The sequence below is a fragment of the Spermophilus citellus genome (assembly GCF_964194105.1).
Source record: "Spermophilus citellus genome assembly, chromosome: 4".
NCBI lineage: Eukaryota > Metazoa > Chordata > Mammalia > Rodentia > Sciuridae > Spermophilus > Spermophilus citellus.
In genome coordinates, this window is record NC_138185.1 from 138,621,472 (window position 1) to 138,642,867 (window position 21,396).

Genomic DNA, 21,396 nt, shown 5'->3' on the forward strand with positions numbered 1-21,396 from the left:
ATGCATGGTATTATCTCTACCCCTTTATATTTACTGAGGGTTGCCCTATGGCATAATATATGGTCTATTTTTGAGAAGGATCCATGTGCTGCTGAGAAAAAAGTATATCCACTTGATGATGGTTGATATATTCTATATATGTCAGTTAAGTCTAGGTTATTGATTGTGGTATTGAGTTCTATAGTTTCTTCATTCAACTTTTGTTTGGAGGATCTGTCCAATGGTGAGAGAGGTGTGTTGAAGTCACCCATAATTATTGTGTTGTGGTCTATTTGATTCTTGAACTTGAGAATTTGTTTTATGAACGTCAAAGCACCATTATTTGGTGCATAAATATTGATAATTGTTATATCTTGTTGGTGAATGGTTCCTTTTAACAGTATATAATGTCCTTCCTTATCCCTTTTGATTAACTTAGTGTTGAAGTCAATTTTATTTGATATGAGGATGGCCATCCCTGCTTGCTTATGAGGACCGTGTGCGTGGTATATTTTTTCCCAACCTTTCACCTTCAGCCTGTGTATGTCTTTTCCAATCAGATGTGTCTCCTGGAGGCAGCATATTGTTGGATTTGTTTTTTTAATCCATGATACCAGCCTATGTTGCTTTATTGGAGAGTTTAAGCCATTAACATTCAGAGTTACTATTGATATATGGTTTGTACTTCCAGCCATGTTTGATTATTTATCATTTTTTAAAAAAAATTTAGTTTGTTTCTCCATGATTATCTTTCCCCTCGCCCTCTGTCTTTACTGAGGCACTTCCCACTGATGGTTTTGGTTATTGTTTTTCATTTCTTCCTCGTGTAGTGTTTTGCTCAAAATGCTTTGCAATGCTGGTTTTCTGGCTGCAAATTCTTTTAACTTTTGTTTATCATGAAAGATTTTTATTTCGTTGTCATACCTGAAGCTTAATTTTGCTGGATACAGAATTCTTGGTTGGCATCCATTGTCTTTCAGTGTTTGAAATACGTTGTTCCAGATCTTCTCGCTTTCAGCGTCTGTGATGAAAAATCCGTTGTTAATATTATTGGTTTACGCCTGAATGTAATCAGCCTACTCCTTTTTTCTCAGCTTCTCTTGTAGCTTTTAATATTTTCTCTTTGTTCTGTATATTGGATATCTTCATAACAATGTGTCTTGGCGTTGGTCTACTGTGATTTTGTATGCTCGGTGTCCTGTATGCATCTACAATTTGTATATTCGTTTCCTTTTTTATTTCTGGAAAGATTTTTATAATTATTTCACTCAGCAGGTTGCTCATTCCCTTGGTTTGAACCTCTATACCTTCCTCTATCCCGATGACTCTTTAGTTTGGTTTTTTTATGTTATCCCATATCTCCTGGATGTTTTTCTCGTGATTTTTTACCAGCCTTTCTGAGTTGGCTAGACTCTTTTCAAGATGATATATTTTGTCTTCATTATCTGACGTTGTGATTTCTACTTGCTCCACTTTGTTAGTGATACTCTCATTTGAGGTTTTAATTTGGTTTAAAGTTTCCTTCATTTCTAGAATTATTGTTTGATTTTTTTTTATAATCTCTATCTCCTGATAAACAGATAAAAGAAGAAGATGAGTATCTTTATGTAATTCATTTCCAATGTGTTCTTTTACTGTTTGAATTTGCTGTCTCATATCCTCTTTAAGGTTCCATTCCATCTGTCTAAGGTATTCCTTGAGTTCTTTATTTGACCATTTTTCTGATGCCTCTAGGTCCTCCTGAATATTTAGGCTGTCCTGCATTGTTTGTACTCCTTTTCTTCCTTGCTTTTTCATGGTGCTCATGTTACTTCTTGTTATGTTTGACTGCTGAGTTACTGTTTACTCCTATAAATTTATTTGATGCTGTCGCCGCTGGTTTCAATGAAGTTATCTCCTCCGCCACATTCTGGTGACGTCAGTTCTCTGCCATGATGGTATCCCATGCAAATGGCAACAGTTTGTTCCCTTTGCCGGGTGACCAATGCAACGGGTGGGTCCTGACTGGCTCTCCCAAGCCCCGTTTCAATCCTGTGGCCTCTGCCTATGAAGGCTCGGTTGGCATTAACCTCCGTAGGTTCAGAAGGTCCGACCAGTTGTTTCAGCGGGATCGTTTAGTGCTGAGTCACAGCGGTTTGTCTGCGAGAAGCAGGCGAACAGGAGCTTGAATTCAGCCGATCCGGGGCCCAGACTGTTCACCCCAGATCCACGTCAGCTCAGCACTGCCTAGTGATCCTGAGCAAACAGCATTTAGACGGTTTACGAGTCCCAATGCCTGCGCAGCTGAAGAGGTCAGAGACTTGATCTCTCCGTGCCCGCCGCCATCTTTTTCTATGACCAGGTCCAAGACGGCTCTCCCCTCTGGCTCCTGCCTCGAGCCACCTGGTGGAGCAGCGAGGTTTACACAGACTAGCAGGAGAGAGAGAGAGCTTAAAAGGATCTTCAATGAAAAAATATCCGTCCTACATGCAACCACCTATCCAACCCCTATTCCTACTCCCCCCAAAGGCAGCCACTATTACCAAACAAATCTGGTAGTATATATGCAGAAGCATATTCTTTGTATCTATGCAAGAAGTTGTAAAAAAGATTACAGTATATATGCTATTATGTATTGTTCCATCTTATACTATTCGCATTTTTTCTAAGCTATTAAAAATTCTTTAAAAACATTAGAAATTAACTGAGGCCTTCAAGTTATTCTCTATTTTCAACCAGTAAAAAAACCTATTTTCAAATATGCCTATACATAAATCTTTTTGAACATCTTAATATTCCTAGGATTGATTCCTAAAAGAATTATTAGGACAAAAGGTTATAAACACATAAGGTTCTTTATACATATTGTTTAGCTGTCCTAAAAGGGATCATACCACTTTATATATTTACTTGTAGTATACAAAAAGTACTTTTTTGTTTTAACCCCTGTGGATATTAGATATTAATTTTCACGTCATTACCACTTTGACATATTCTTTGAATTTTTGACTTTAAGTTAAATAAATTAAATAAGTAAAAGATACATCCTGAATAAATGTAGCTTAAGAAATAAGAGATAAAACTGATGTCTATAGTCCAAGTACACATTTTATGCAAATACTACTTATGATCCTATTAGTTTAGACATTTTAAATATGACTGTTTTAAGGGATAAAACTTATGGTAGGTACCTATTAATAAAATTCAAGTACAACATTATAAGACAAAAAAGCAAGATGAAGGCTATTAGACTCCTTTAATAATTCAGGCTATCCTGAACAACTAATTCTAGATCCACTGAATCTAAATCCAGCTCCATTATCACATTCTCCAGTGGTATTCTCCAGGACACAGAATATATTTATTGCATCATGGTCTTTTTCACAGCAGGCAAGGAACTAACTATTAGAACTATTTGGGAAAGTATTTAAAACAGAGACATATACATGCTTAGACTTCTTTCCTGGAAATTCCAATTCCATATAAAATGGAGCCTGAATATGTTTTGCCATAAAAATCTCCCTAGCTTTTTCTGTATTGCTGGAAATATTCTACATCTTAGGTATAAAATGGCACAGATATTCACATATGTAAAAATTCATCTAGCTGGGCAATTAATATTTATGCACTTTTACTGAGTATAAAATATACCTCAATCATGCTTAAAATTTTTTTCCAAAAGTTCCATTCCCTTGGATGTAGAGAACATACTGCTTTAAATCACTAAAGCTACTAATAACATCTCCCTGTAAAAGTCTTCAGATTAAACACATTCAATTCTCTTCAAGCTTATAACAAGTTTCCAGATGCTGGTTTGAAAAGGATTAGTTTTCTTCCTTAAAATATTGGTGAAATGCCAATGATAACAGTTATTTACTTTGACTTACAGGGTCTTTTTTTCTTAGTTGTAGGTGGACACAATACCTTTATTTATTTTTATGTGGTGCTGAGGATCAAACCAAGTGTTTCACACATGCTAAGCAAGTGCTCTACCCTGAGCCACAACCCCAACCCCTTACAGGGTCATTTTACCCCAAGTATTATCATGTCATAAGCCCATAGTGATTAAAATAGAACATTACAAAAGTAAAATGGCTGGTCTACATAACTTTTCCATTGCCATAAAAGGCATTTTATTTTACTTTATTTTTGGTACTGGGGATTGAACCCAGAGGTGCTTTACCACTGAGCTACATCATGATTCCTTTTTGAGACAGGGTTTTGCTGTTGCCAAGGTTGCCCTTGAACTTGAAATACTCTTGCCTCAGCTTCCTAAGTTGCTGAGATTATAGGCAGGTGCCACAGTGCCCAGCTCATTTTATATATATATATAAAAAAGAAGAAACAACCTTTGCTATGTTGGCTAAAAAAAAATTAAAAGTGTAAAACTGCTCTCAAATCAATTTTTTCCCCACTTTAAAAATTTAATATATAATTTACATCCAGAAAATTCACCCTTTTATAGTATATATTGCAAAGGTTTTTAGTATATTGACAGGTTGTATAACCATTACCACCACTTAACTCCAGAACATTTTCATCCCTCAAAAAGAAACCCCGTACCTATTAACAATCACAGTCCCCTCTTCCTCTAATTCCCTAAAAATCCCCAATATACTTTTACCTATTCTGGATACTTCATGTAAATGCAAATGTATATAATATGTGGTTTTCTTTGTGCCTGACTTCCTTTAGCTTATGTTTTTTGTTTGGTTTGATAACTGGTAATTGAACCCAAGGGTGCTTAACCACTGAGCCACATCCCCAGACCTTTTTATTTTTGTATTTAGAAACAGGGTCTCACTAGATTGCTCAAAGCCTCATTAAATTGCTGAAGCTGGCTTCCAACCTGTGATCCTCCTGCCTCAGCCTCCTGAGCCTCTGGGATTACAGGCATCCACCAACCATGTTTTCAAGGTTCATCTTGTTGTGACATGTATCAGTGCACCATTACCTTTCATTAGCAAATAGTATTTCACTGCATATGGTATTTTGCTTATCCTTTGATGGACATTTGGGTTGTTCCCACTATCATGAATAATGTTTCTATGAACATTTGTGTACAAGCTTTCTGTGTCAACATATTTTTTAAATTCTCATGGGTATATATTTAGGAGGGGAGTTGCTAGGTTAACTCTATGTCTAATATTTCGAGAAACTGCCAGTTTTCCAAAGTAACTGCTATTTTACATTCCCACCAACAACATGAAAGTTCTGATTTCTGTATATCCTCGATCCAGGACACTTGTTATTATCTGTCGTTTTTATTATAGCCATCTTAGTGAGTGTTTAATCATTGTGTTTCTGATGTGCATTTTCCTGGTGACTAATGATGCTGAGCATCTTTTCATGTACTTTGTTCAAGCTGGTGATTTTAATTTTAACCTAAACTTTTGGAAGTTTTAAATGAAAACAGTACACTGGTCCGTTTATATTAAGGATATTTCTTACACAAACATCTGGAGAGACATCCTCATTTAAGGTGATGCTTTCTGTAGTTTTGAGTACTGCAAGGGGTCTTCGTTGGGCTAAGCCCTTTGGGAGCTCTTCAGGAGATCTGGAAAAAGACATACTGCATTTAGAAATTTTTTTGTTTATTTACAGACAACAGTAACCACTAATTTATTCTCATTTATAATAACAGAAAGTTTAAGTTAAAAACAACAACAAAAAGCAACAAACCTTTCATTCTTTTTTTCTGAAAGAAGAGATTCGTCAAAAATGGAGAAAGGTATACTGGGACCTATAGAAAAAAAGAGACTAGATATATACTCTTAGGAGTATATGCTTTACTCTTCAAGACAACTAGAGGAATTAATATTTTGTGTTGTTAAGCTTCAAACACATAAAAGTAAAGATCATTTAATAATTTATTATCAAAATACAGATGATCTTGATTCACCTATTTCTCTAACCAATGCTACTACTCCTCTAAAACCTACCCCAACAGGATGATTTTGAAGCAAATCCAAGACATAATATCATTTCAATATGGTTTTTCTAAAAAAGGCTCTTTTCAAATGCCAAATTTCAAGGTGTGCTAACTATATAATAATTTTTGAATATACAGTATCTATTTAGAAGTTCTACATTTTACCCATTATCTTTAAAAAAAATTTTAAAGTGTGTTTGAATTGAGAATGCAGAGTAAGATTCATATACTGTGACTAATGCCTCTTTTATTGTATAGGGCTCTTCAGATACTTTTTAGTTGAAGAAATTGGCTTGTTTGCCACATAATGCTGGATTTTGCAAATTATATCTCCCTCTGTTGTTTAACATGTTCCTCTATGCTTTGTATTTCCTATAAATTGGTTGTTAGAATTAAAAGTTCAATTAGATTTGGTTTATTTTTTATAAAACTACTCACAAATGAATATTCATGTTGCTACCACGTTTAACATATTTAAATAGAAAAAGTCCAATTTGAACATAAAATAGTCAAACTTTTTTTCCTTCAAAAAGATACTGTCCTTTGTCTTGGCTGCTGGATACTACTGATAAGTTACTGAATGTAACTTAAGTGGAAACTTATATTATTTTGTACTAATATAAATTTGAAATTATATTTAAACCAAATTCCATAATTCAAAAATACAACAATACTCTCTCTATTCCCCCTCTTCCTTCTTTCAACCCCTTTACCATAATTAAGAAAATATTTACCATTTGTTATATAATCCATTTGGTATCAACAACATCTTCATGAGGCTGTCAAATATAACTCACCTTTAGAGTGAAGTTGTTCTTGACAAATGCTTTCTGCAAGTGAAGTTTCCCTATGAAAAAATTTGTTTTAAAAAGTGTTCAGTACCCACAGTAAGAATTATTTAATTTTTTAATTGTCTAAGAGGCTTTTTCATTAAATATAATCCTCTTCACTATAAGATAAAAAAAAAAATTACTTCTGCCACTCTTAATCCCAATTCTCTTGAAGAAGTCATTAGAAATGTTATGGAAATATACTTGATTATAGGTGTTAAATTAAACTAATAGTTAAGCAGATCACAATTGGTAAGCTATGATTTTTATAAAACAAACACAAAAATAAAGCACAAGAAGAGACACATACCAGTGTTAGCAGTAATTCTCTTGTTGGTTGAAAAGAGTGATTAAAAAATAATTATTTGTTTCTATAAGAAAAATGTATTTTTTATGGAAACAAGTTAGTACCAATCATCCCTCAGTGTCATAGCTTATGGTGAGACAGAAACTTAGATACATCATGATCCAAAGCTATTAGTTAAGGAGACTTAAAGTCACTAGAGAATGTCAAAGGTTGGTTCCAATCCTCCCTTAAGGATTAGGTGTGTAGCTCAGTTGTAAATTCTTTGCTTAGCATGTGTGAGGCCTGGGTTCAAACCCCAGTATCACAAAAAAAGGAAAAAAGGAAAAAAGAAAAAAAAAAGAATTTTAAAAAGCTCTTCTATAAGCACTATCCCTGTTACCAATATGGTCTTACCTAGGACAAGAGTTTCGAGGACAAACAGAACTGCATAGAGCCATTCTGGGTATTTCCTGAGACCGGGAAGCAATTTTCAATTCAGCTTCCTTCTTTGTAGTTATCTTCTCTTCTTGCTATTTGTATTAAAATAAACAAAATAAGTAACTCTCTCAACCAGAAAATGATATATTTTCTCAAGCTCTAGTCCAACATTACATACTCTTACCCTATATATCCACTAACCATATGAAAAGTATGTATCACAAAAGTTCTTTCCAATAATTCATGTTTTTAGTATAAACTTGTATTGTTGTACTCAATTGAGCAATTCCAAGAATACACTAAATTTGTTAACCCCATCCTAATGGAATATAACTGGAATAAAAAGCTAAAATCAAAATTAATGAAATAATTTGTTTATCATATAACAAATAAGTCACATCACTTATTTCATATGTCATAAATCCCATTTGAAATCACCTGGTTCAATTACTTTCCTGCTCAACTTTGCTGCTACTAATCACTATGAAACCACCAAAAACTGAGGGGCAGTAGGGAGGACTTAGAAACCTTCTGCACTTCTGTACTGTTTAGATTATTTCAGGATAAACATGTAGCTCGGTGGTAGAGCACTTTGTCTAGCATGTCCTAGGTTCTGGGTCTAATCCCTAGCACTTTTGGGGAAAAAAGGCTAATTGTATTTCAAAAAGCATTAGTTTTGTGTATTTAAAAAAAGGATATTGTGCTGGGGTTGTAGCTCAGCGATAGAGTGCTTGCCTAGCATGTGCAAGGCCCTGCGTTTGATCCTCGGCACCACATAAAAATAATAAAATAAAGATATTGTTTTCAACTACAACTAAAAAATAAATATTAAAAAAAAAAAGGTGGTGGGGGTGGGGTTGTGGCTCAGTGGCAGAGCACTTGCCCAGTATCTGTGAAGTACTGGGTTCAATCCTCAGAATCACATATAAATAAATAAAAAATAAAAGTACATCAACAGCTAAAAAGTATTTAAAAAAAAAAAAAAAAGAGGGCTGGGGCTGAGGCTCAGTGGTTGAGTGCTCACCTAGCATGCATGAGGCACTGGGTTCGATCCTTAGCACCACATAAAAACAAAATAATATATCCACCTAAAACCAAAAATACATACATACATAAATAAATAAATATTTTTTTTTAAAAAAGGATATTACCTGATCACCTGCTCTTTCTTGATGAGTAGTTTGGATTTCTTTTAGCTTTTTCTCCATCTCTTCAATCTGTTTCTGCATTTGTGCTCTCGTCTCTGCACTGGTCAACAGCTCTACTACAAACAGTGAAGTTGGCTGAGGCATTACTCCTTGGAACAATTTATTCTATCAAAAACTACCTTTGGGGTGCATGTCCTCAACACACATTAATACAGATGAAAATGATATAAGTGGATTACTTTATTTATATAGCAAATAATAGATAAATGCTTAAAGTACAACTTGAAAACTTAGATTTTGGTGGTAAATAATACAAAGTTCTTGGTTATGTGATACTAACATTCAAATTTGAGATAAACACACAAACAAATGAAAACAAGCTTCAGTAACTTAGCAAGGCAATACGCAACTTAGCAAGACCCTGCCTCAAAATAAAAAGAAACTACGATGTGTGTTTGAGTAAAGGAATGAAGGTCAGTGACTATTTAAGACCTGTGATCAAGAAAGATCATTCTGACAAAATGACATGATAAAGCTAAAACTTTTTTTCTTCCTTTGGTACTGGGGATGGAACACAGGGGTACTTTACCACTAAGCCATATTCCCAGACTTTTTTATTGTTCATTTTGAGTCAGGGTCTTACTAAATTGCTGAGGCTGGCCTCAAAATTTCAATCCTCCTGCCTCAGCCTCCCAAGTCAATGGGATTACAGGCATGTGCCACTGCCCCCAGTGAAAAAGCTAGAATATTTAAAAGGAGAAAATGGTCTGTAAGTAGCCATGACAAGAAAGAACAATCTTAGCCAGGCACAGTGGCGCATGCCTGTAATTCCAGTGGCTTAGGAGGCTGAGGCAGGCGGATTGCGAGTTCAAAGCCAGCATCAGCAAAAGAGAGGTGCTAAGCAACTCAGTGAGACCCTGTCTCTAAATAAAATACAAAAAAGGGCTGGGGATGTGGCTCAGTGGTTGAGTGCCCCGAGTTCAATCCCCAGTACCAAATTAAAAAAAAAAAAAAAAGGAAAAAGAAAAAAAGAACAATTTTTCTAAGCCCTGGCTGTAGTTACATTTCTCATATGCCTCTATTACAGTAAATAGCCAACAAGTCTTGGATGTCAGTCCTATTTCAAAAGTAACAAGAATTCGTATTCAAAGACATGAGGTTTTTATAAGGGAATGCACTATATACCCAGGTGGGAAAATACAAATTCAAGAACTAGATTCAGAGACCAGCTAAGGAAGTAGATTTTAAAAGACCTTTTATCTATTCAAATCTAACTTATTATAAGCACAATACCACCATGTTTTAGCTAACTAAGAAATATACTTTTACCTTACTTCTGTATACCTGGTATGAATTAGATATTTCCATTAAGATAAACCCAGTTTTATTTAGATACTGATTTCTTTCTCTAGTTCATATTTGGCTACCCTCCTACCCTATTTCTTTGTTGGAATGGTTTTTTTTTTTTTTTTTTTTTCTTTTAAGGTTCTATGGATCAAGTCCAGGGCATCACAATTCCCAAGCAAGCTCTCTCTACCACTGAGCTACAAATCTAGCTCTATTCCTATATATATATTTATTTATTTGTAGATGGGCATAATAACTTTGTTTTTATGTGGTGCTGAGGATGAAACCCAGTGCCTCACAGTAATAGGCAAGTGCTCTACCACCGAGCTACAACCTCAGCCCCTCTGTTCCTATTTTTAAAAAACCTTACTCAGCTAGCTCCTTGTTTTGCAATCATCTCCCCTTCCTTCCTAGACTCATTTTTCAGTATTTCAACCAGAGCACCTTTGTGAATCTTGGAAATGCACTAGGAAATGTAATAAATGAAGGTAATTCCAAGCATACTAAGTCTCCTTCATAGCATTTTGTTTCTAACTCGTTACCTGAAACTCAGAAAGATTTTTTCCTCAAGTTATAGAAGTGATAGGCTAGGGGCAATGGCACTCGTCTGTAATTCCAGCAGGTCGGAAGGCCAAAGCAGGAGGATTGCAAGTTCAAAGCCAGCCTCAGCAACTTAGCAAGGCCCTAAATAACTCAGGGAAATGCTGTCTCAAAATAAAAAAAATAAAAAGGGATGGGGATGCGGTTCAGTGATTGTGTGCCCCTGGTTCAATCCTTTTTACCAACCATCTCCCCCCCCCCCCCGCCGCCGCCAAAAATCTATATGGATGACATTTATTCTTGGGCCTCCCCCAACCTCCTTTTCTATATCGTTCTTATTCTCCCTCATGTCCTCATGTTCTATTCGGCCTATCTTTTTTCTTTTCCTTTTTTTGGGGGGGTTAGAGTGGGGTGAAGAAATGCACCCTAGGGATTGAACCCAGACCATTCTGCTCTATCTATATCTTGCTTCTAAATACTATAGGTACCAGAATAGGAAGTGCTTTCCATTTCCAAGAAATTCCCACTTTCTCAATTTATAATAAAGATTCCTTCAATTTAGAAAGAAAATATATTTAAGAGATAATAAAAATAACTATTGTAAGTGACTGAGGTAAGACAAAATTGTTAAATAAGTCCTTGGAGAAGGAGGTAAAAGACCACTGTAATGAAAACTATAGAACATTGAAGAAAAAAACTGAAGGACGACTCAGAAGATGAAAAGACCTCCCAGACATTAAGAATGTAAAAATGACCATACAGCCAAAAGTAATACATATTTAAAGCAATTCCCATCAAAATATCAATGACATTCTTCACAGAACTAGGAAAAACAGATCTAAAATTCATTTGGAAAAATAAAAGACCCAGAATAGCCAAAGCAATTCTAAGCCACCCCCAACAACAATAAAAAAACACAAGTGCTGGAGGCATCACACTACCAGACTTCAAATTACACTACAGAGCTATAGTAACAAAAACTGCACGTTACTGACATGAAAAATTGACACATAGATCAATGGTACAGAAAAGATGACACAGAGATAAACCTAGGAATTAAACCAGAAAGCTATGCTACTTCTAGAAGAAAATGTAGGGCCAACACTCCAGTATACAGGCACAGGCAATGTCTTTTTCTATAGGACCCCTAAAACTGAGGAATTAATGCCAAAAGTGAATAAATGGTATGTCATCAAATTTAAAAAAGTTTCTGCACAGCACAAGAAATAATTAGGAATGTAAAGAGAGAATGTACAGAATGGGAGAAAATCTTTGCTAGCTACTCTCTGACAGAAGATTAATATCCAGAATATATAAACTTCACACCAAAAAAAAAAAAAAAAACCCCAAAACAAAAAACAAATAATAAATGGGCAAATGAACTAAACAGACACTTCTCAAAAGAAATATACATATGGCCAACAAATATATGAAAAAAAAAATGTTGACCATCATTAGCAATTAGGGAAATGCAAATCAAAACTACACTGAGACTTCATCTCACATCATTCAGAGTGGCATTCATTAAGAATACAAATAATAAATACTGGAGAGGATGAAGGAAAAAGGAACACTTTTACACCACTGGTGGGATTGTAAATTAGTACAACTACTATGGAAATCAGTATGGAGGTTCCTCAAAAGACTAGGCATGGAACCACCATATGACCCAGTTATACCATTCCTCAGTATTTATCATAAAGAATTTAAATCATCATATTATAGTGACACATGCATACCCAGATTTATAGTAGCCCAGTTCATAATAGCCAAACTATGGTATCAGTCTACGTGCCCATCAATGGATGAATGGATAATGTGGTATATATCCACTAAGGAGTTTTATTCAGCCATAAAGAAAAATAAAATTATGTCATTTGCAGGAAAATGGATGGAAATAGAGACCATTATGTTAAGCAAAGTAACTCAGAAGGTGTAAAGACATGTTTTATCTCATGTGCCAAAGCTACAGAAGAAAAAGAAAAAGAAATATAGGGGTGGATCTCATGCAAATCAAAGGAAAATTATTAGAGGAAAGGAAATAAGGATGGGAGACAGGGAAAGGGAAAGTGTTGGGAAGTGATATTGGCTAAATTATATTGCTATATTGTGTGTCTGTATGAATATGTAACAACAAATACCATTGTTATGTACAACTATAATATACCAATTAAAATATGTGGAAAAAATTTTAAGAAATGTTTTAGCAGAGTTAAAGGAAAACAAAACAAAACAAAAAAGTCCTTGGAGTATCAAGGGTACAGTGAAATATTTCAGGACGCATTAAGAAAAGTACTTAATGGAAAGGCAAGACACACACATGTGTGCATGTCAGGGATCATAGCTGATTTTATTGTAGAATATGAATTGTTCCTGCATTCAGAGCTTCTTCTCCTTTATTCCTGAGCACAGACTCAGTTTTCTCCATTGTGTTTTTGTGACAGGCAGCAATGGAAGTGGAGCACATATAAAGAGAGAAACTGTACAACCACAGAAATAGCACATAAAGCTATAAAGTGGACAATTTTCCTCATATTTAATAAATTAGTTCAACTCTCCTACAAATAAATTACATTCACAAGTTTAAATTAGTTCAACACACACACCTTCCCTCTGCTCTTTCAATTTTTTCCGAAAAACTTCAGCTCGAATTTCTTCAAAGGAGAATTCCTCGACTCCTGCATAAATCTTCTCCTTACAATACATCATCTTCTCTTTCTTTTCCTCAGACTCTTGCTGATGGCTTTGAACTCTTTGCAGAAGATCTCTTTCTTCCTTTCCAGGCTTTCTGGTGCTTAGAATGTGGTTTATACTGGGTTCAATTTTACATGGTGTCCTAAAGAAGCAAAATAATTTAATTACTCAAAGTCAAAATAAATTATTTCTTATAAATTTTAAGTTCTAATTTTAATCACAAGAAATAATAAGATTGAGAAAGGAGGCTGAAAACAACTTATAAAAATTATTATTAATTATGTTCTGAGCCTGGGATACATATAGCTCAGTGGTAGAACATCTGCTTAGCATGTGTAAGGTGCTGGGTTCAATCCCTAACACCAGGAAAAAATTAAAATTATGTTTTGAGAACTAATTCAGCTATGAGGAAGGAAATTAGTAGTAGAGTTAGGGTGATCAAGCAGCTTATATTGCTTATAGGTAAAAATAAAATTTAATACCACATGTTATTCAAACCTGGTAGATATAAAGAAGCTAATCTCTGCAATGTAGTTATTTTTCACAGTTTCACATCCAAAAGAATTAGAATTACAAATACAGCATTAGGGAACTGATGATATAAAATTCAAGGTTTTCAGCTGAGGGAGAAGAATGAAAATGGTAGGATAGGTTTGAATAAAATGAAATATAATTACACCTCATTCAGGTTAGCAGATAGATGCTCTCAACCCTGGGCATGGATACTTTTTTTTCCCCCCCAAACAACTAAAGATATCTGGTCCTTCCTAGAATCAGTGGATTCCCTAGAAATTAGGGAAATGCAAATCAAAACTACACTGAGACTTCATCTCACATCACAGTAAGTGTGAAACATATTAGTGATAGAGTTTGAGCATCTACAAGTTTTAAGAGCTTCTCCAAAAAAATTGTACAACCTGATAAAGAACTTTTATGAAAAACTCAAACTAATACCACATTCCACTTGGGAGGATCACAAATTCAAGGACAGACTGGGCAACTTAGCAAGAACTTGTATAAAAATAAAAACAAAATTTTGAAAAAGCTGGGGGTGTAATTCAGTGGTAGAATGCTTACACAGCATGCATTATGCCCAGGGTTCAATTCCCAACACTGCAAAACAAACAAACAAACAAAAAAAAAGCCAGAATGCTTTCTCTGTCAGATCACAAACAAGACCAGGATGTTCATTCTTGCTACTTGAACATTGTTCTGGAATTTCTAACTAAGGCAATTAGGCAAGAAAAAGAAAAGGAGTTTAGATAAGAAAGTAAGAACAAAACTACACTTGCAGACGACATGATCTTATATATAGAAAATCCTAAGGATCTACTAAAAATCAATTGTAGGGCTGGGGTTGTGGCTCAGTGGCAGAGCACTTGCCTAGCATGTGTGAGGCACTGGGTTCATTTCTCAGCACTACATATAAATAAACGAATAAAAGTCCATACATCTAAAATAAAATAAAATAAATAAAGATATAGTGTCCATCTACAATAACAAAAAACTTAAAAAAAAATCAATGTGTTGCTGGGTGTGATGGGGCACACCTCTAGTTTCAGTTTTTCAGCTATTAGGGAAGCTGAGGCAGGAAGATTGCTTGAGCTTAGGAGTTTAAGACCAGCCCCTGGGCAATGTAGCAAGACCACATCTCTACCTCTATATACATCAAAAAAATAAAACACCATCAGTATTTTATATACTTGCAATAAACCATCTAAAAATGAAATTAATAATTCTATTTACAACTTCATAGAATAAAACTTCAGAATTTAAAGAAATGTGAACAGACATTTCACCAAAAAAAAAAAACAAAAAACAAAAAAAACAGAAATGGCAAATAAGCATGTGAAAAGTTGCTTAACATAATAAATCAGGGAATTGCAAATTAAAACTTTAATGAGATATCACTACACACCTATTAGAATAGCTAAAATCAAAAATTTTCACAAAACTAAATGCTGTCAGGATATAAATGTCATTTATTACTAGTATAAACGCAAAATGATACATTTTCCACTTTCACTTTGGAATAGCGAAAGTGAAATTGGCACTATTTCTAACAAAGCTAAAGTTAGTTGACTTATACAATATAACTAAATGAATTGAAAAGTTATGTTGTACACAAAAACTTGCACATGAATGTTTTTAGCAACCTATTCATAATTTCTAAAACTTAGAAGCAACCAAGATGTCCTCTAGTAGATGAATGAATAAATAAACTGCAGTACATTCATACAATGAAATATCATTCAGCACTAAAAAGAAATGAGCTGTTGAGCCACAGAATGACACCAAGGAGCCTTAAATTAATATTGTTAAGTGAAAGAAGCCAGTCTGAAAAGGGCAAATATTATATGCTTCTATTTATGAGACTTCTGGAAAAGGCAAAAAAACAGAGGCCAGCTAAGGAAGTGGATATTAAAAGACCTTTCATCTACTCAAATCCAACCTATTATAAGCATAATACCACCATGTTTTAGCTAACTAAGAATACACTTTCTCCTTACTTTTGTATACCTGGTATGAACAAGATATTTCCATTAAGATAAACCTAGTTTTATTTAGATACTGATTTCTTTCTCTAGTTCATATTTAGCTACTCTCCTACCCTATTTCTTTGTTGGAATTTTTTTTTTTTTTTTTTTTTTAAGGTTCTATGGATCAAGTCCAGGGCATCACAATTCCCAAGCAAGCTCTCTCTACCACTGAGCTACAAATCTAGCTCTATTCTTTTATATACATACATACATGAGGTGCTGAGGATGAAACCCAGTGCCTCACAGTAATAGGCAAGTGCTCTACCACCGAGCTACAATAAAAAAATCAGTACTTCACATTGATTAAGGGGAGAGATGAAGATGGAGCACAAGAAATTCTGATTACAATGAAATAATTTTGTATACACTACAATGATTGATACGTGACATTATGCATGTGTCAAAACTCATAGTAAGTGTGAAACATATTAGAATGAATCTTAATGTAAGCAAATCCACTGGAGTCAATAATTAAAACAAATATATGACACTAATGCAGGGTGTTAATAAGAGGGAAAACTGTAAAGAATTGAGTGGGGATGAGTACGTGAGAACTCTGGTACTTTCTACTCAATTTTTCTATAAAATTAAAACCACTCTAAAAAATAAAGTCTATTGGTGGTGCACGCCTATAATCCCAGTGACACAGGAGGATCATAAGTTTGAGGACACCTTCAGCAACTTAGTGAGGCCTGAGCAATTTACTGAGACCCCATCTCAAAATAAAAAATAAAAATAAAAGGCTGGGGATGTGGCTCAATGGTTAAGCACTCCTGGGTTCAATCCCCAGCATCAAAAACATTTTTTAAAAAAACAGTTTAGAAATAAACCCATACATTATAGCTGATTTTCAGCAAGGAAACCAAGACCATTCAATGAAGAAGAAGCCAGGAACGGCCGCATAGTCCTATAATCCTAGCAGCTTGGGATGCTGAGAAGGAAGAATCACGAGTTCAAAGCCACCTCAGGAACTTAGAGAGGTCCTAAGGACTTAGTGAGACCCTGTCTCAAAATAAAAAATAAGAAAAGGGCTGGGAATGTGGCTCAGTGATTAAGCAATCCTGGGTTCAACCCCTGGCACCAAAATTAATAAAAATTAAAAAACCTTTGGGGCTTCAAAAGATAAAAGAAAATGGAAAATCAACAATGAAGAGACAAATAACCCAATTAAAAAAATAGCCAAAGAACTTAAATACACATTTCTCCAATGAAGATACACAAATTTTGCCATAAAAAGAGGCTCAACACAATTTGTCATTATACAAATGCAACTCAAAACCATACTGAGATAACACTTCACACCCACTAAGATGACAATAACCAAAGAGACAGATAACAAATATTGGCAAGAATGCAGAGAAATTGAAGTGCCCATACATTATGGGACTGTGGAAATGTAAAATCCTGCAGCCTGTTTGGAAAACAGTGACAATTGCTCAAAATGTTAAAAATGCAGTTACCATATTACCCTGGAATTCCTTTTCTAGGTAATAATTCCTTTTCATTTCTACCCAAGAGTAATGAAAATATGGCCACACAATGATATACACACAAGTATTCACAACAACATTATTTTCTTTTTTCTTTCCTTGCCTTTCTTTTTTTCCTATTTGGTACTGGGGATTAAATCCAGGGGTATACACTGAGATACATCCCTGACCCTTTTAATTTTGAAACAAATCTCACTAAGCTGGTCAGAGCCTCAATAAATTACTGACCTCAAACGTGGAATCGTTCTGCCTCAGTCTTCTGAGTTGCTGGGATTACAGGTGTGTGACACGACATACAGCTTTATCATTATTCTTAACAGCCAAATGTGAAAACAACTCAAACGTCCATTAAACTAATGATTGGATAAAAATATTATATATCCATACAATAGAATATTGCTTAGCAATAAAAATGAAGTTTTGATACATGTCACAACATGGCTGAACCTTAAAAACATTAATTACACTGAATGAAAAAAGCTAATTACAAAAGATCACATATCCTACGATTCAATGTATATAAAATGTCCAGAATTGGCAAATCTATAGACATAGAAAACAGATTAGTGGTTGTTGGGGCTGAGAATGGAATGGCTAGGGTGGTGGTGAAGAATGGGGAATAGGAATTTTTTTTGAAGTGATAAAAATGCTCTAAAATAGATTGTAGAAAGAGCTGCACAACTATGAATACACTAAAAGTCACAGGACTGCATACTTTCAAAGGGTAAATTGTATGGTAGATAAATTATATCTCAAGCCGTATTTAAAAATGTTTTTAGGGGCTGGGGTCATGGCTCAGTGGTAGAGTGTTTACCTAGCAAACAAGAGGCACTGGGTTCAAACCTCAGCACCATATAAAAATGAAATAAAGATATTTCGTCCACCTACAACTAAAAGAAAAAAAGTTTTTAAAAATAAAAGTAATAGTAAATATATAAAGTTGCAAGTCAATGATATAGAGGAATAGGGGTAGAGGAAAAATAAAAAAGAAGAAAAAGGCCATTAAAAAGGTGAGATGGTTGGGCTGGGATTGTGGCTCAGTGGTAAAGTGCTCACCTAGCACGGGCGGGACCCGGGTTCGATTCTCAGCACCACATAAAAATAAAGGCATTGTGTTGTGTCCATCTACCAAAAAAAAAGGTGAGATGGTTGGGCATTATGGCACAGGCCTATAATCCCAGCTACTCAAGAAACTGAGGTAGGAGGATCACAGTCTAAGGCCAGCCTGGGTAACAGGGTCTGAGTGAGACCTTGTCTCAAAACAAAAATAAAGAGAAAAAGCACTGGGGATATAGTTCAGTAGTAGAGCACTTGACTAGCATTCAAGAGGCTGTGGGTCCAATCCCCAGCACAGGGGAAAAACAAAACAAAACCCCCAAAGGCGAGATGGGGGCTTAGGCATAAATCAGTGGTAGAATGCTTGCCTATCATCAGTGAGACCCTGTGTTTGATTCCCAGAACCAAAAAGAAAAAAAAAAAAGGCAAGATAAAGTAACTAGATATTTACAGAGGTCCTATTTATTATTTTGTAGTCACACAATTTTGGTAATCTGTGTTCCTTTTCTGTTATATCACATAGTCTTTTCACAAGATTAAAATACAAAGGAGTTGGAGGTTTAGCTCTTTGGTAGAATCTGTACTTAGCATGTGCAAGGCCCTTTAACCCCCAGCCCTGAAAAACAAAAAAAGAATAAATTAAATACTCATTATTAAAATAAAGTATAAGCCAGGTATGGTGGCTCACACCTGTAATCCCAGCACTCCAGAGGTTGAAGCAGGAGGACTGTCAAGTTCAAAGCCAGCCTCAGTAACTATAGAGACCCTGTCTCTAAATAAAATATAAAAAAGGTCTGGTCTTAGCTCAGTAGCTAAGTACCCCTGGGCTCAATCACCAGTACCAAAAAAAAATTTTTTTTAAATAACTTAAAGAGTAAAAACTTAAAGGAGTAGGGAATCAGACTAGAAGCTTTATGTAGGATACAGAATATTGAAAAGAATATGTAGTTCTAAAGAACAGGCAGTCAGGAAACATGAATTCTAGACTTGGATCTGCCACTAAATTAACTGTGATCAAAAAATTGATTTTATATAATATTGTAGCAAAAACCCCACAACACTTTTCTGTTTCATAACAACTTCTTACATAGTGGTTTATGTTTCCAAAACTGAAACAGGTATACAAAAAGAATTGATTATATAAATTTTAAACCTATTCAGAAAACTTTTCAACATTTGGATTTGGTTTAAATCAAATTGTATTCATTTCAATTCATACAATAAAAAATTAAGGGGAATAATAGTCAAGAAAAGTCAGTTTCCTAAATGCAATGTAGTATCCTGGATTGATACCAGAAACAGGAAAAGGACGTAACTGGAAAAAAAACTATTGAGATCTGAAGACTTTTCTGGAGTTTAGGTGATAATATTATACCAATGTCAATTTCTTAGTTCTAACAAACCATGGCTTTGTAAAATGTTAATAGAAAGGAAAATTAGATGAAGGGGATACAGAAATTTTCTGCATTATCTTTGCTCCTTTCTGTAAATCTAAAATCATTCCAAAAGTTAAAAGTTTATTAAAAGAAAAAATTTGTAATCCCAGAGGCTTGGGAGGCTGAGGCAGGAGGACTACCAGCCTCAGCAATTTACAAGGTTCTAAGCAACTTAGAAAAACTCTTCTTAAAAAAAAAAAAAAAAAAAAAAAAAAATTTAAACTTAATTTTAAATAAAATTAAGGAAATAAAACAGATATTGGTACTTAAGTAATTCTTGCAATTAAATGATCTCTAGAACTGAATTATATTTCCAGTAGTACTGTTTTGTAACTTCATATATCCAACCATTCAATAAACATTAGATGAAAGGAAATGCTTCACAAGAGTTTTCTTAAAGGGTATAACATCTAGAATTTTTTTTTTTAAGAGAGAGAGAGAATTTTTTTTTTAATATTTATTTTTCAGTTCTCAGCGGACACAACATCTTTGTTTGTATGTGGTGCTGAAGATCAAACCCAGGCTGCACGCATGCCAGGCAAGCGCGCTACCGCTTGAGCCACATCCCCAGCCCAAGGGTATAACATCTAAACACAGTCCTAGGAGGAAAAAGCATTAGCCACAGGGGAGAGGGGTATGGTGGCCTTGTACATGCTAATTGTAAAACAATTCTACAAGTCAGGAGTGTACAGTCTAGTGTGACCACTTATAGGAGGGGAAAAGTGGAGATGTTAGCAGAGATTAAATCATGAAGGGTTTTGTAAATGAAGTTTTTATAATTTTTAGAAGTATGAATTGAAAAATAACTTAAAACAAGATTTGAATTTGGTTTGGAACAAAGTTCTCTGACTAGCATTAAAATTTATTATATAATGTCAACTCATTTTTGAATAGCTATTTCAGTTTAGAAAACGTATAAACCACTGATATATTAAGTTATTATCAAACAAAACTATTGTGGGTTTTTTGTTTATAATTATATAATGAATGCTGATCTGGGGTTTCATTCCAAAAGTTGTGGGGAGCTAGTAAGAGATTCTGATCAGGGAAACAACATGATCAAATACACACTATAGAACTTTAACAGCATAGAGAGAATGGGTAGAGAGGAATAAGACAAAGATTGGGATTTTAGTTACTGCTATGATTTGGATAAGTGTCTCCCCAAAACTCATGTGTTAAAAGTTTGGTCCTGGGTACATGGCACTGTTGAGAGGTGGCAGAATCTTTAGGAGGTAGGGCTTAGTGGGAAATTTTCAGATCATCAGGAGTGTGCCTTTGAAGGGGATAATGGGATCCCAGTTCCTTCCTCTCTGGCCATGAGGTGAAAAATATGCTCTGCCACTCTCTTACACCATAATGTGCTGACTTGCAACAGGCCCAAAGCACCAGGGCCTATCAGTTATGGGCAGAAACTTGCAAAACTGTGAGCCAAAATAAACCTTTTCTTTTTATAAGCTGATTGTCTCCATGTATGGTATAGTGTTAGAAAGCTAACTGATATAGTTAAATTGCAGAAATCCCAGCAAAGAATGATAAGGACTCAAAACTCACAAAGAAGATTGCTAAATTTGAATGCAGAAGAATTAAAATTAGTTGGGCATGGTGGTTCAGGCCTGTAATTACAGAGTCTTGGGAGGCTGAGGCAGGAGGATTGCAAGAGGTCAGCCTTAGCAACTTAGGGAGACCCTCAGTAACTCA

The 21,396-nt window shown here is 34.9% G+C and overlaps 1 protein-coding gene across 1 annotated transcript in view; it reads right to left on the reverse strand.

The window, feature by feature from the left end:
- The window catches only part of BUB1B (BUB1 mitotic checkpoint serine/threonine kinase B), a gene marked incomplete at its 3' end in the record, with an annotated part of 65,597 nt that overhangs the window by 18,447 nt on the left and 25,754 nt on the right, over positions 1–21,396 (reverse strand). Inside the window, exons 9-14 of the mRNA XM_081292530.1 lie at positions 13,086–13,315; positions 8,596–8,708; positions 7,421–7,536; positions 6,688–6,737; positions 5,641–5,701; positions 5,410–5,515 (exon numbers count right to left, since the gene is read on the reverse strand). Coding sequence (XP_081148656.1) covers positions 5,410–5,515; positions 5,641–5,701; positions 6,688–6,737; positions 7,421–7,536; positions 8,596–8,708; positions 13,086–13,315 — 676 coding nt within the window. The remainder of the gene's footprint in view (positions 1–5,409; positions 5,516–5,640; positions 5,702–6,687; positions 6,738–7,420; positions 7,537–8,595; positions 8,709–13,085; positions 13,316–21,396) is intronic.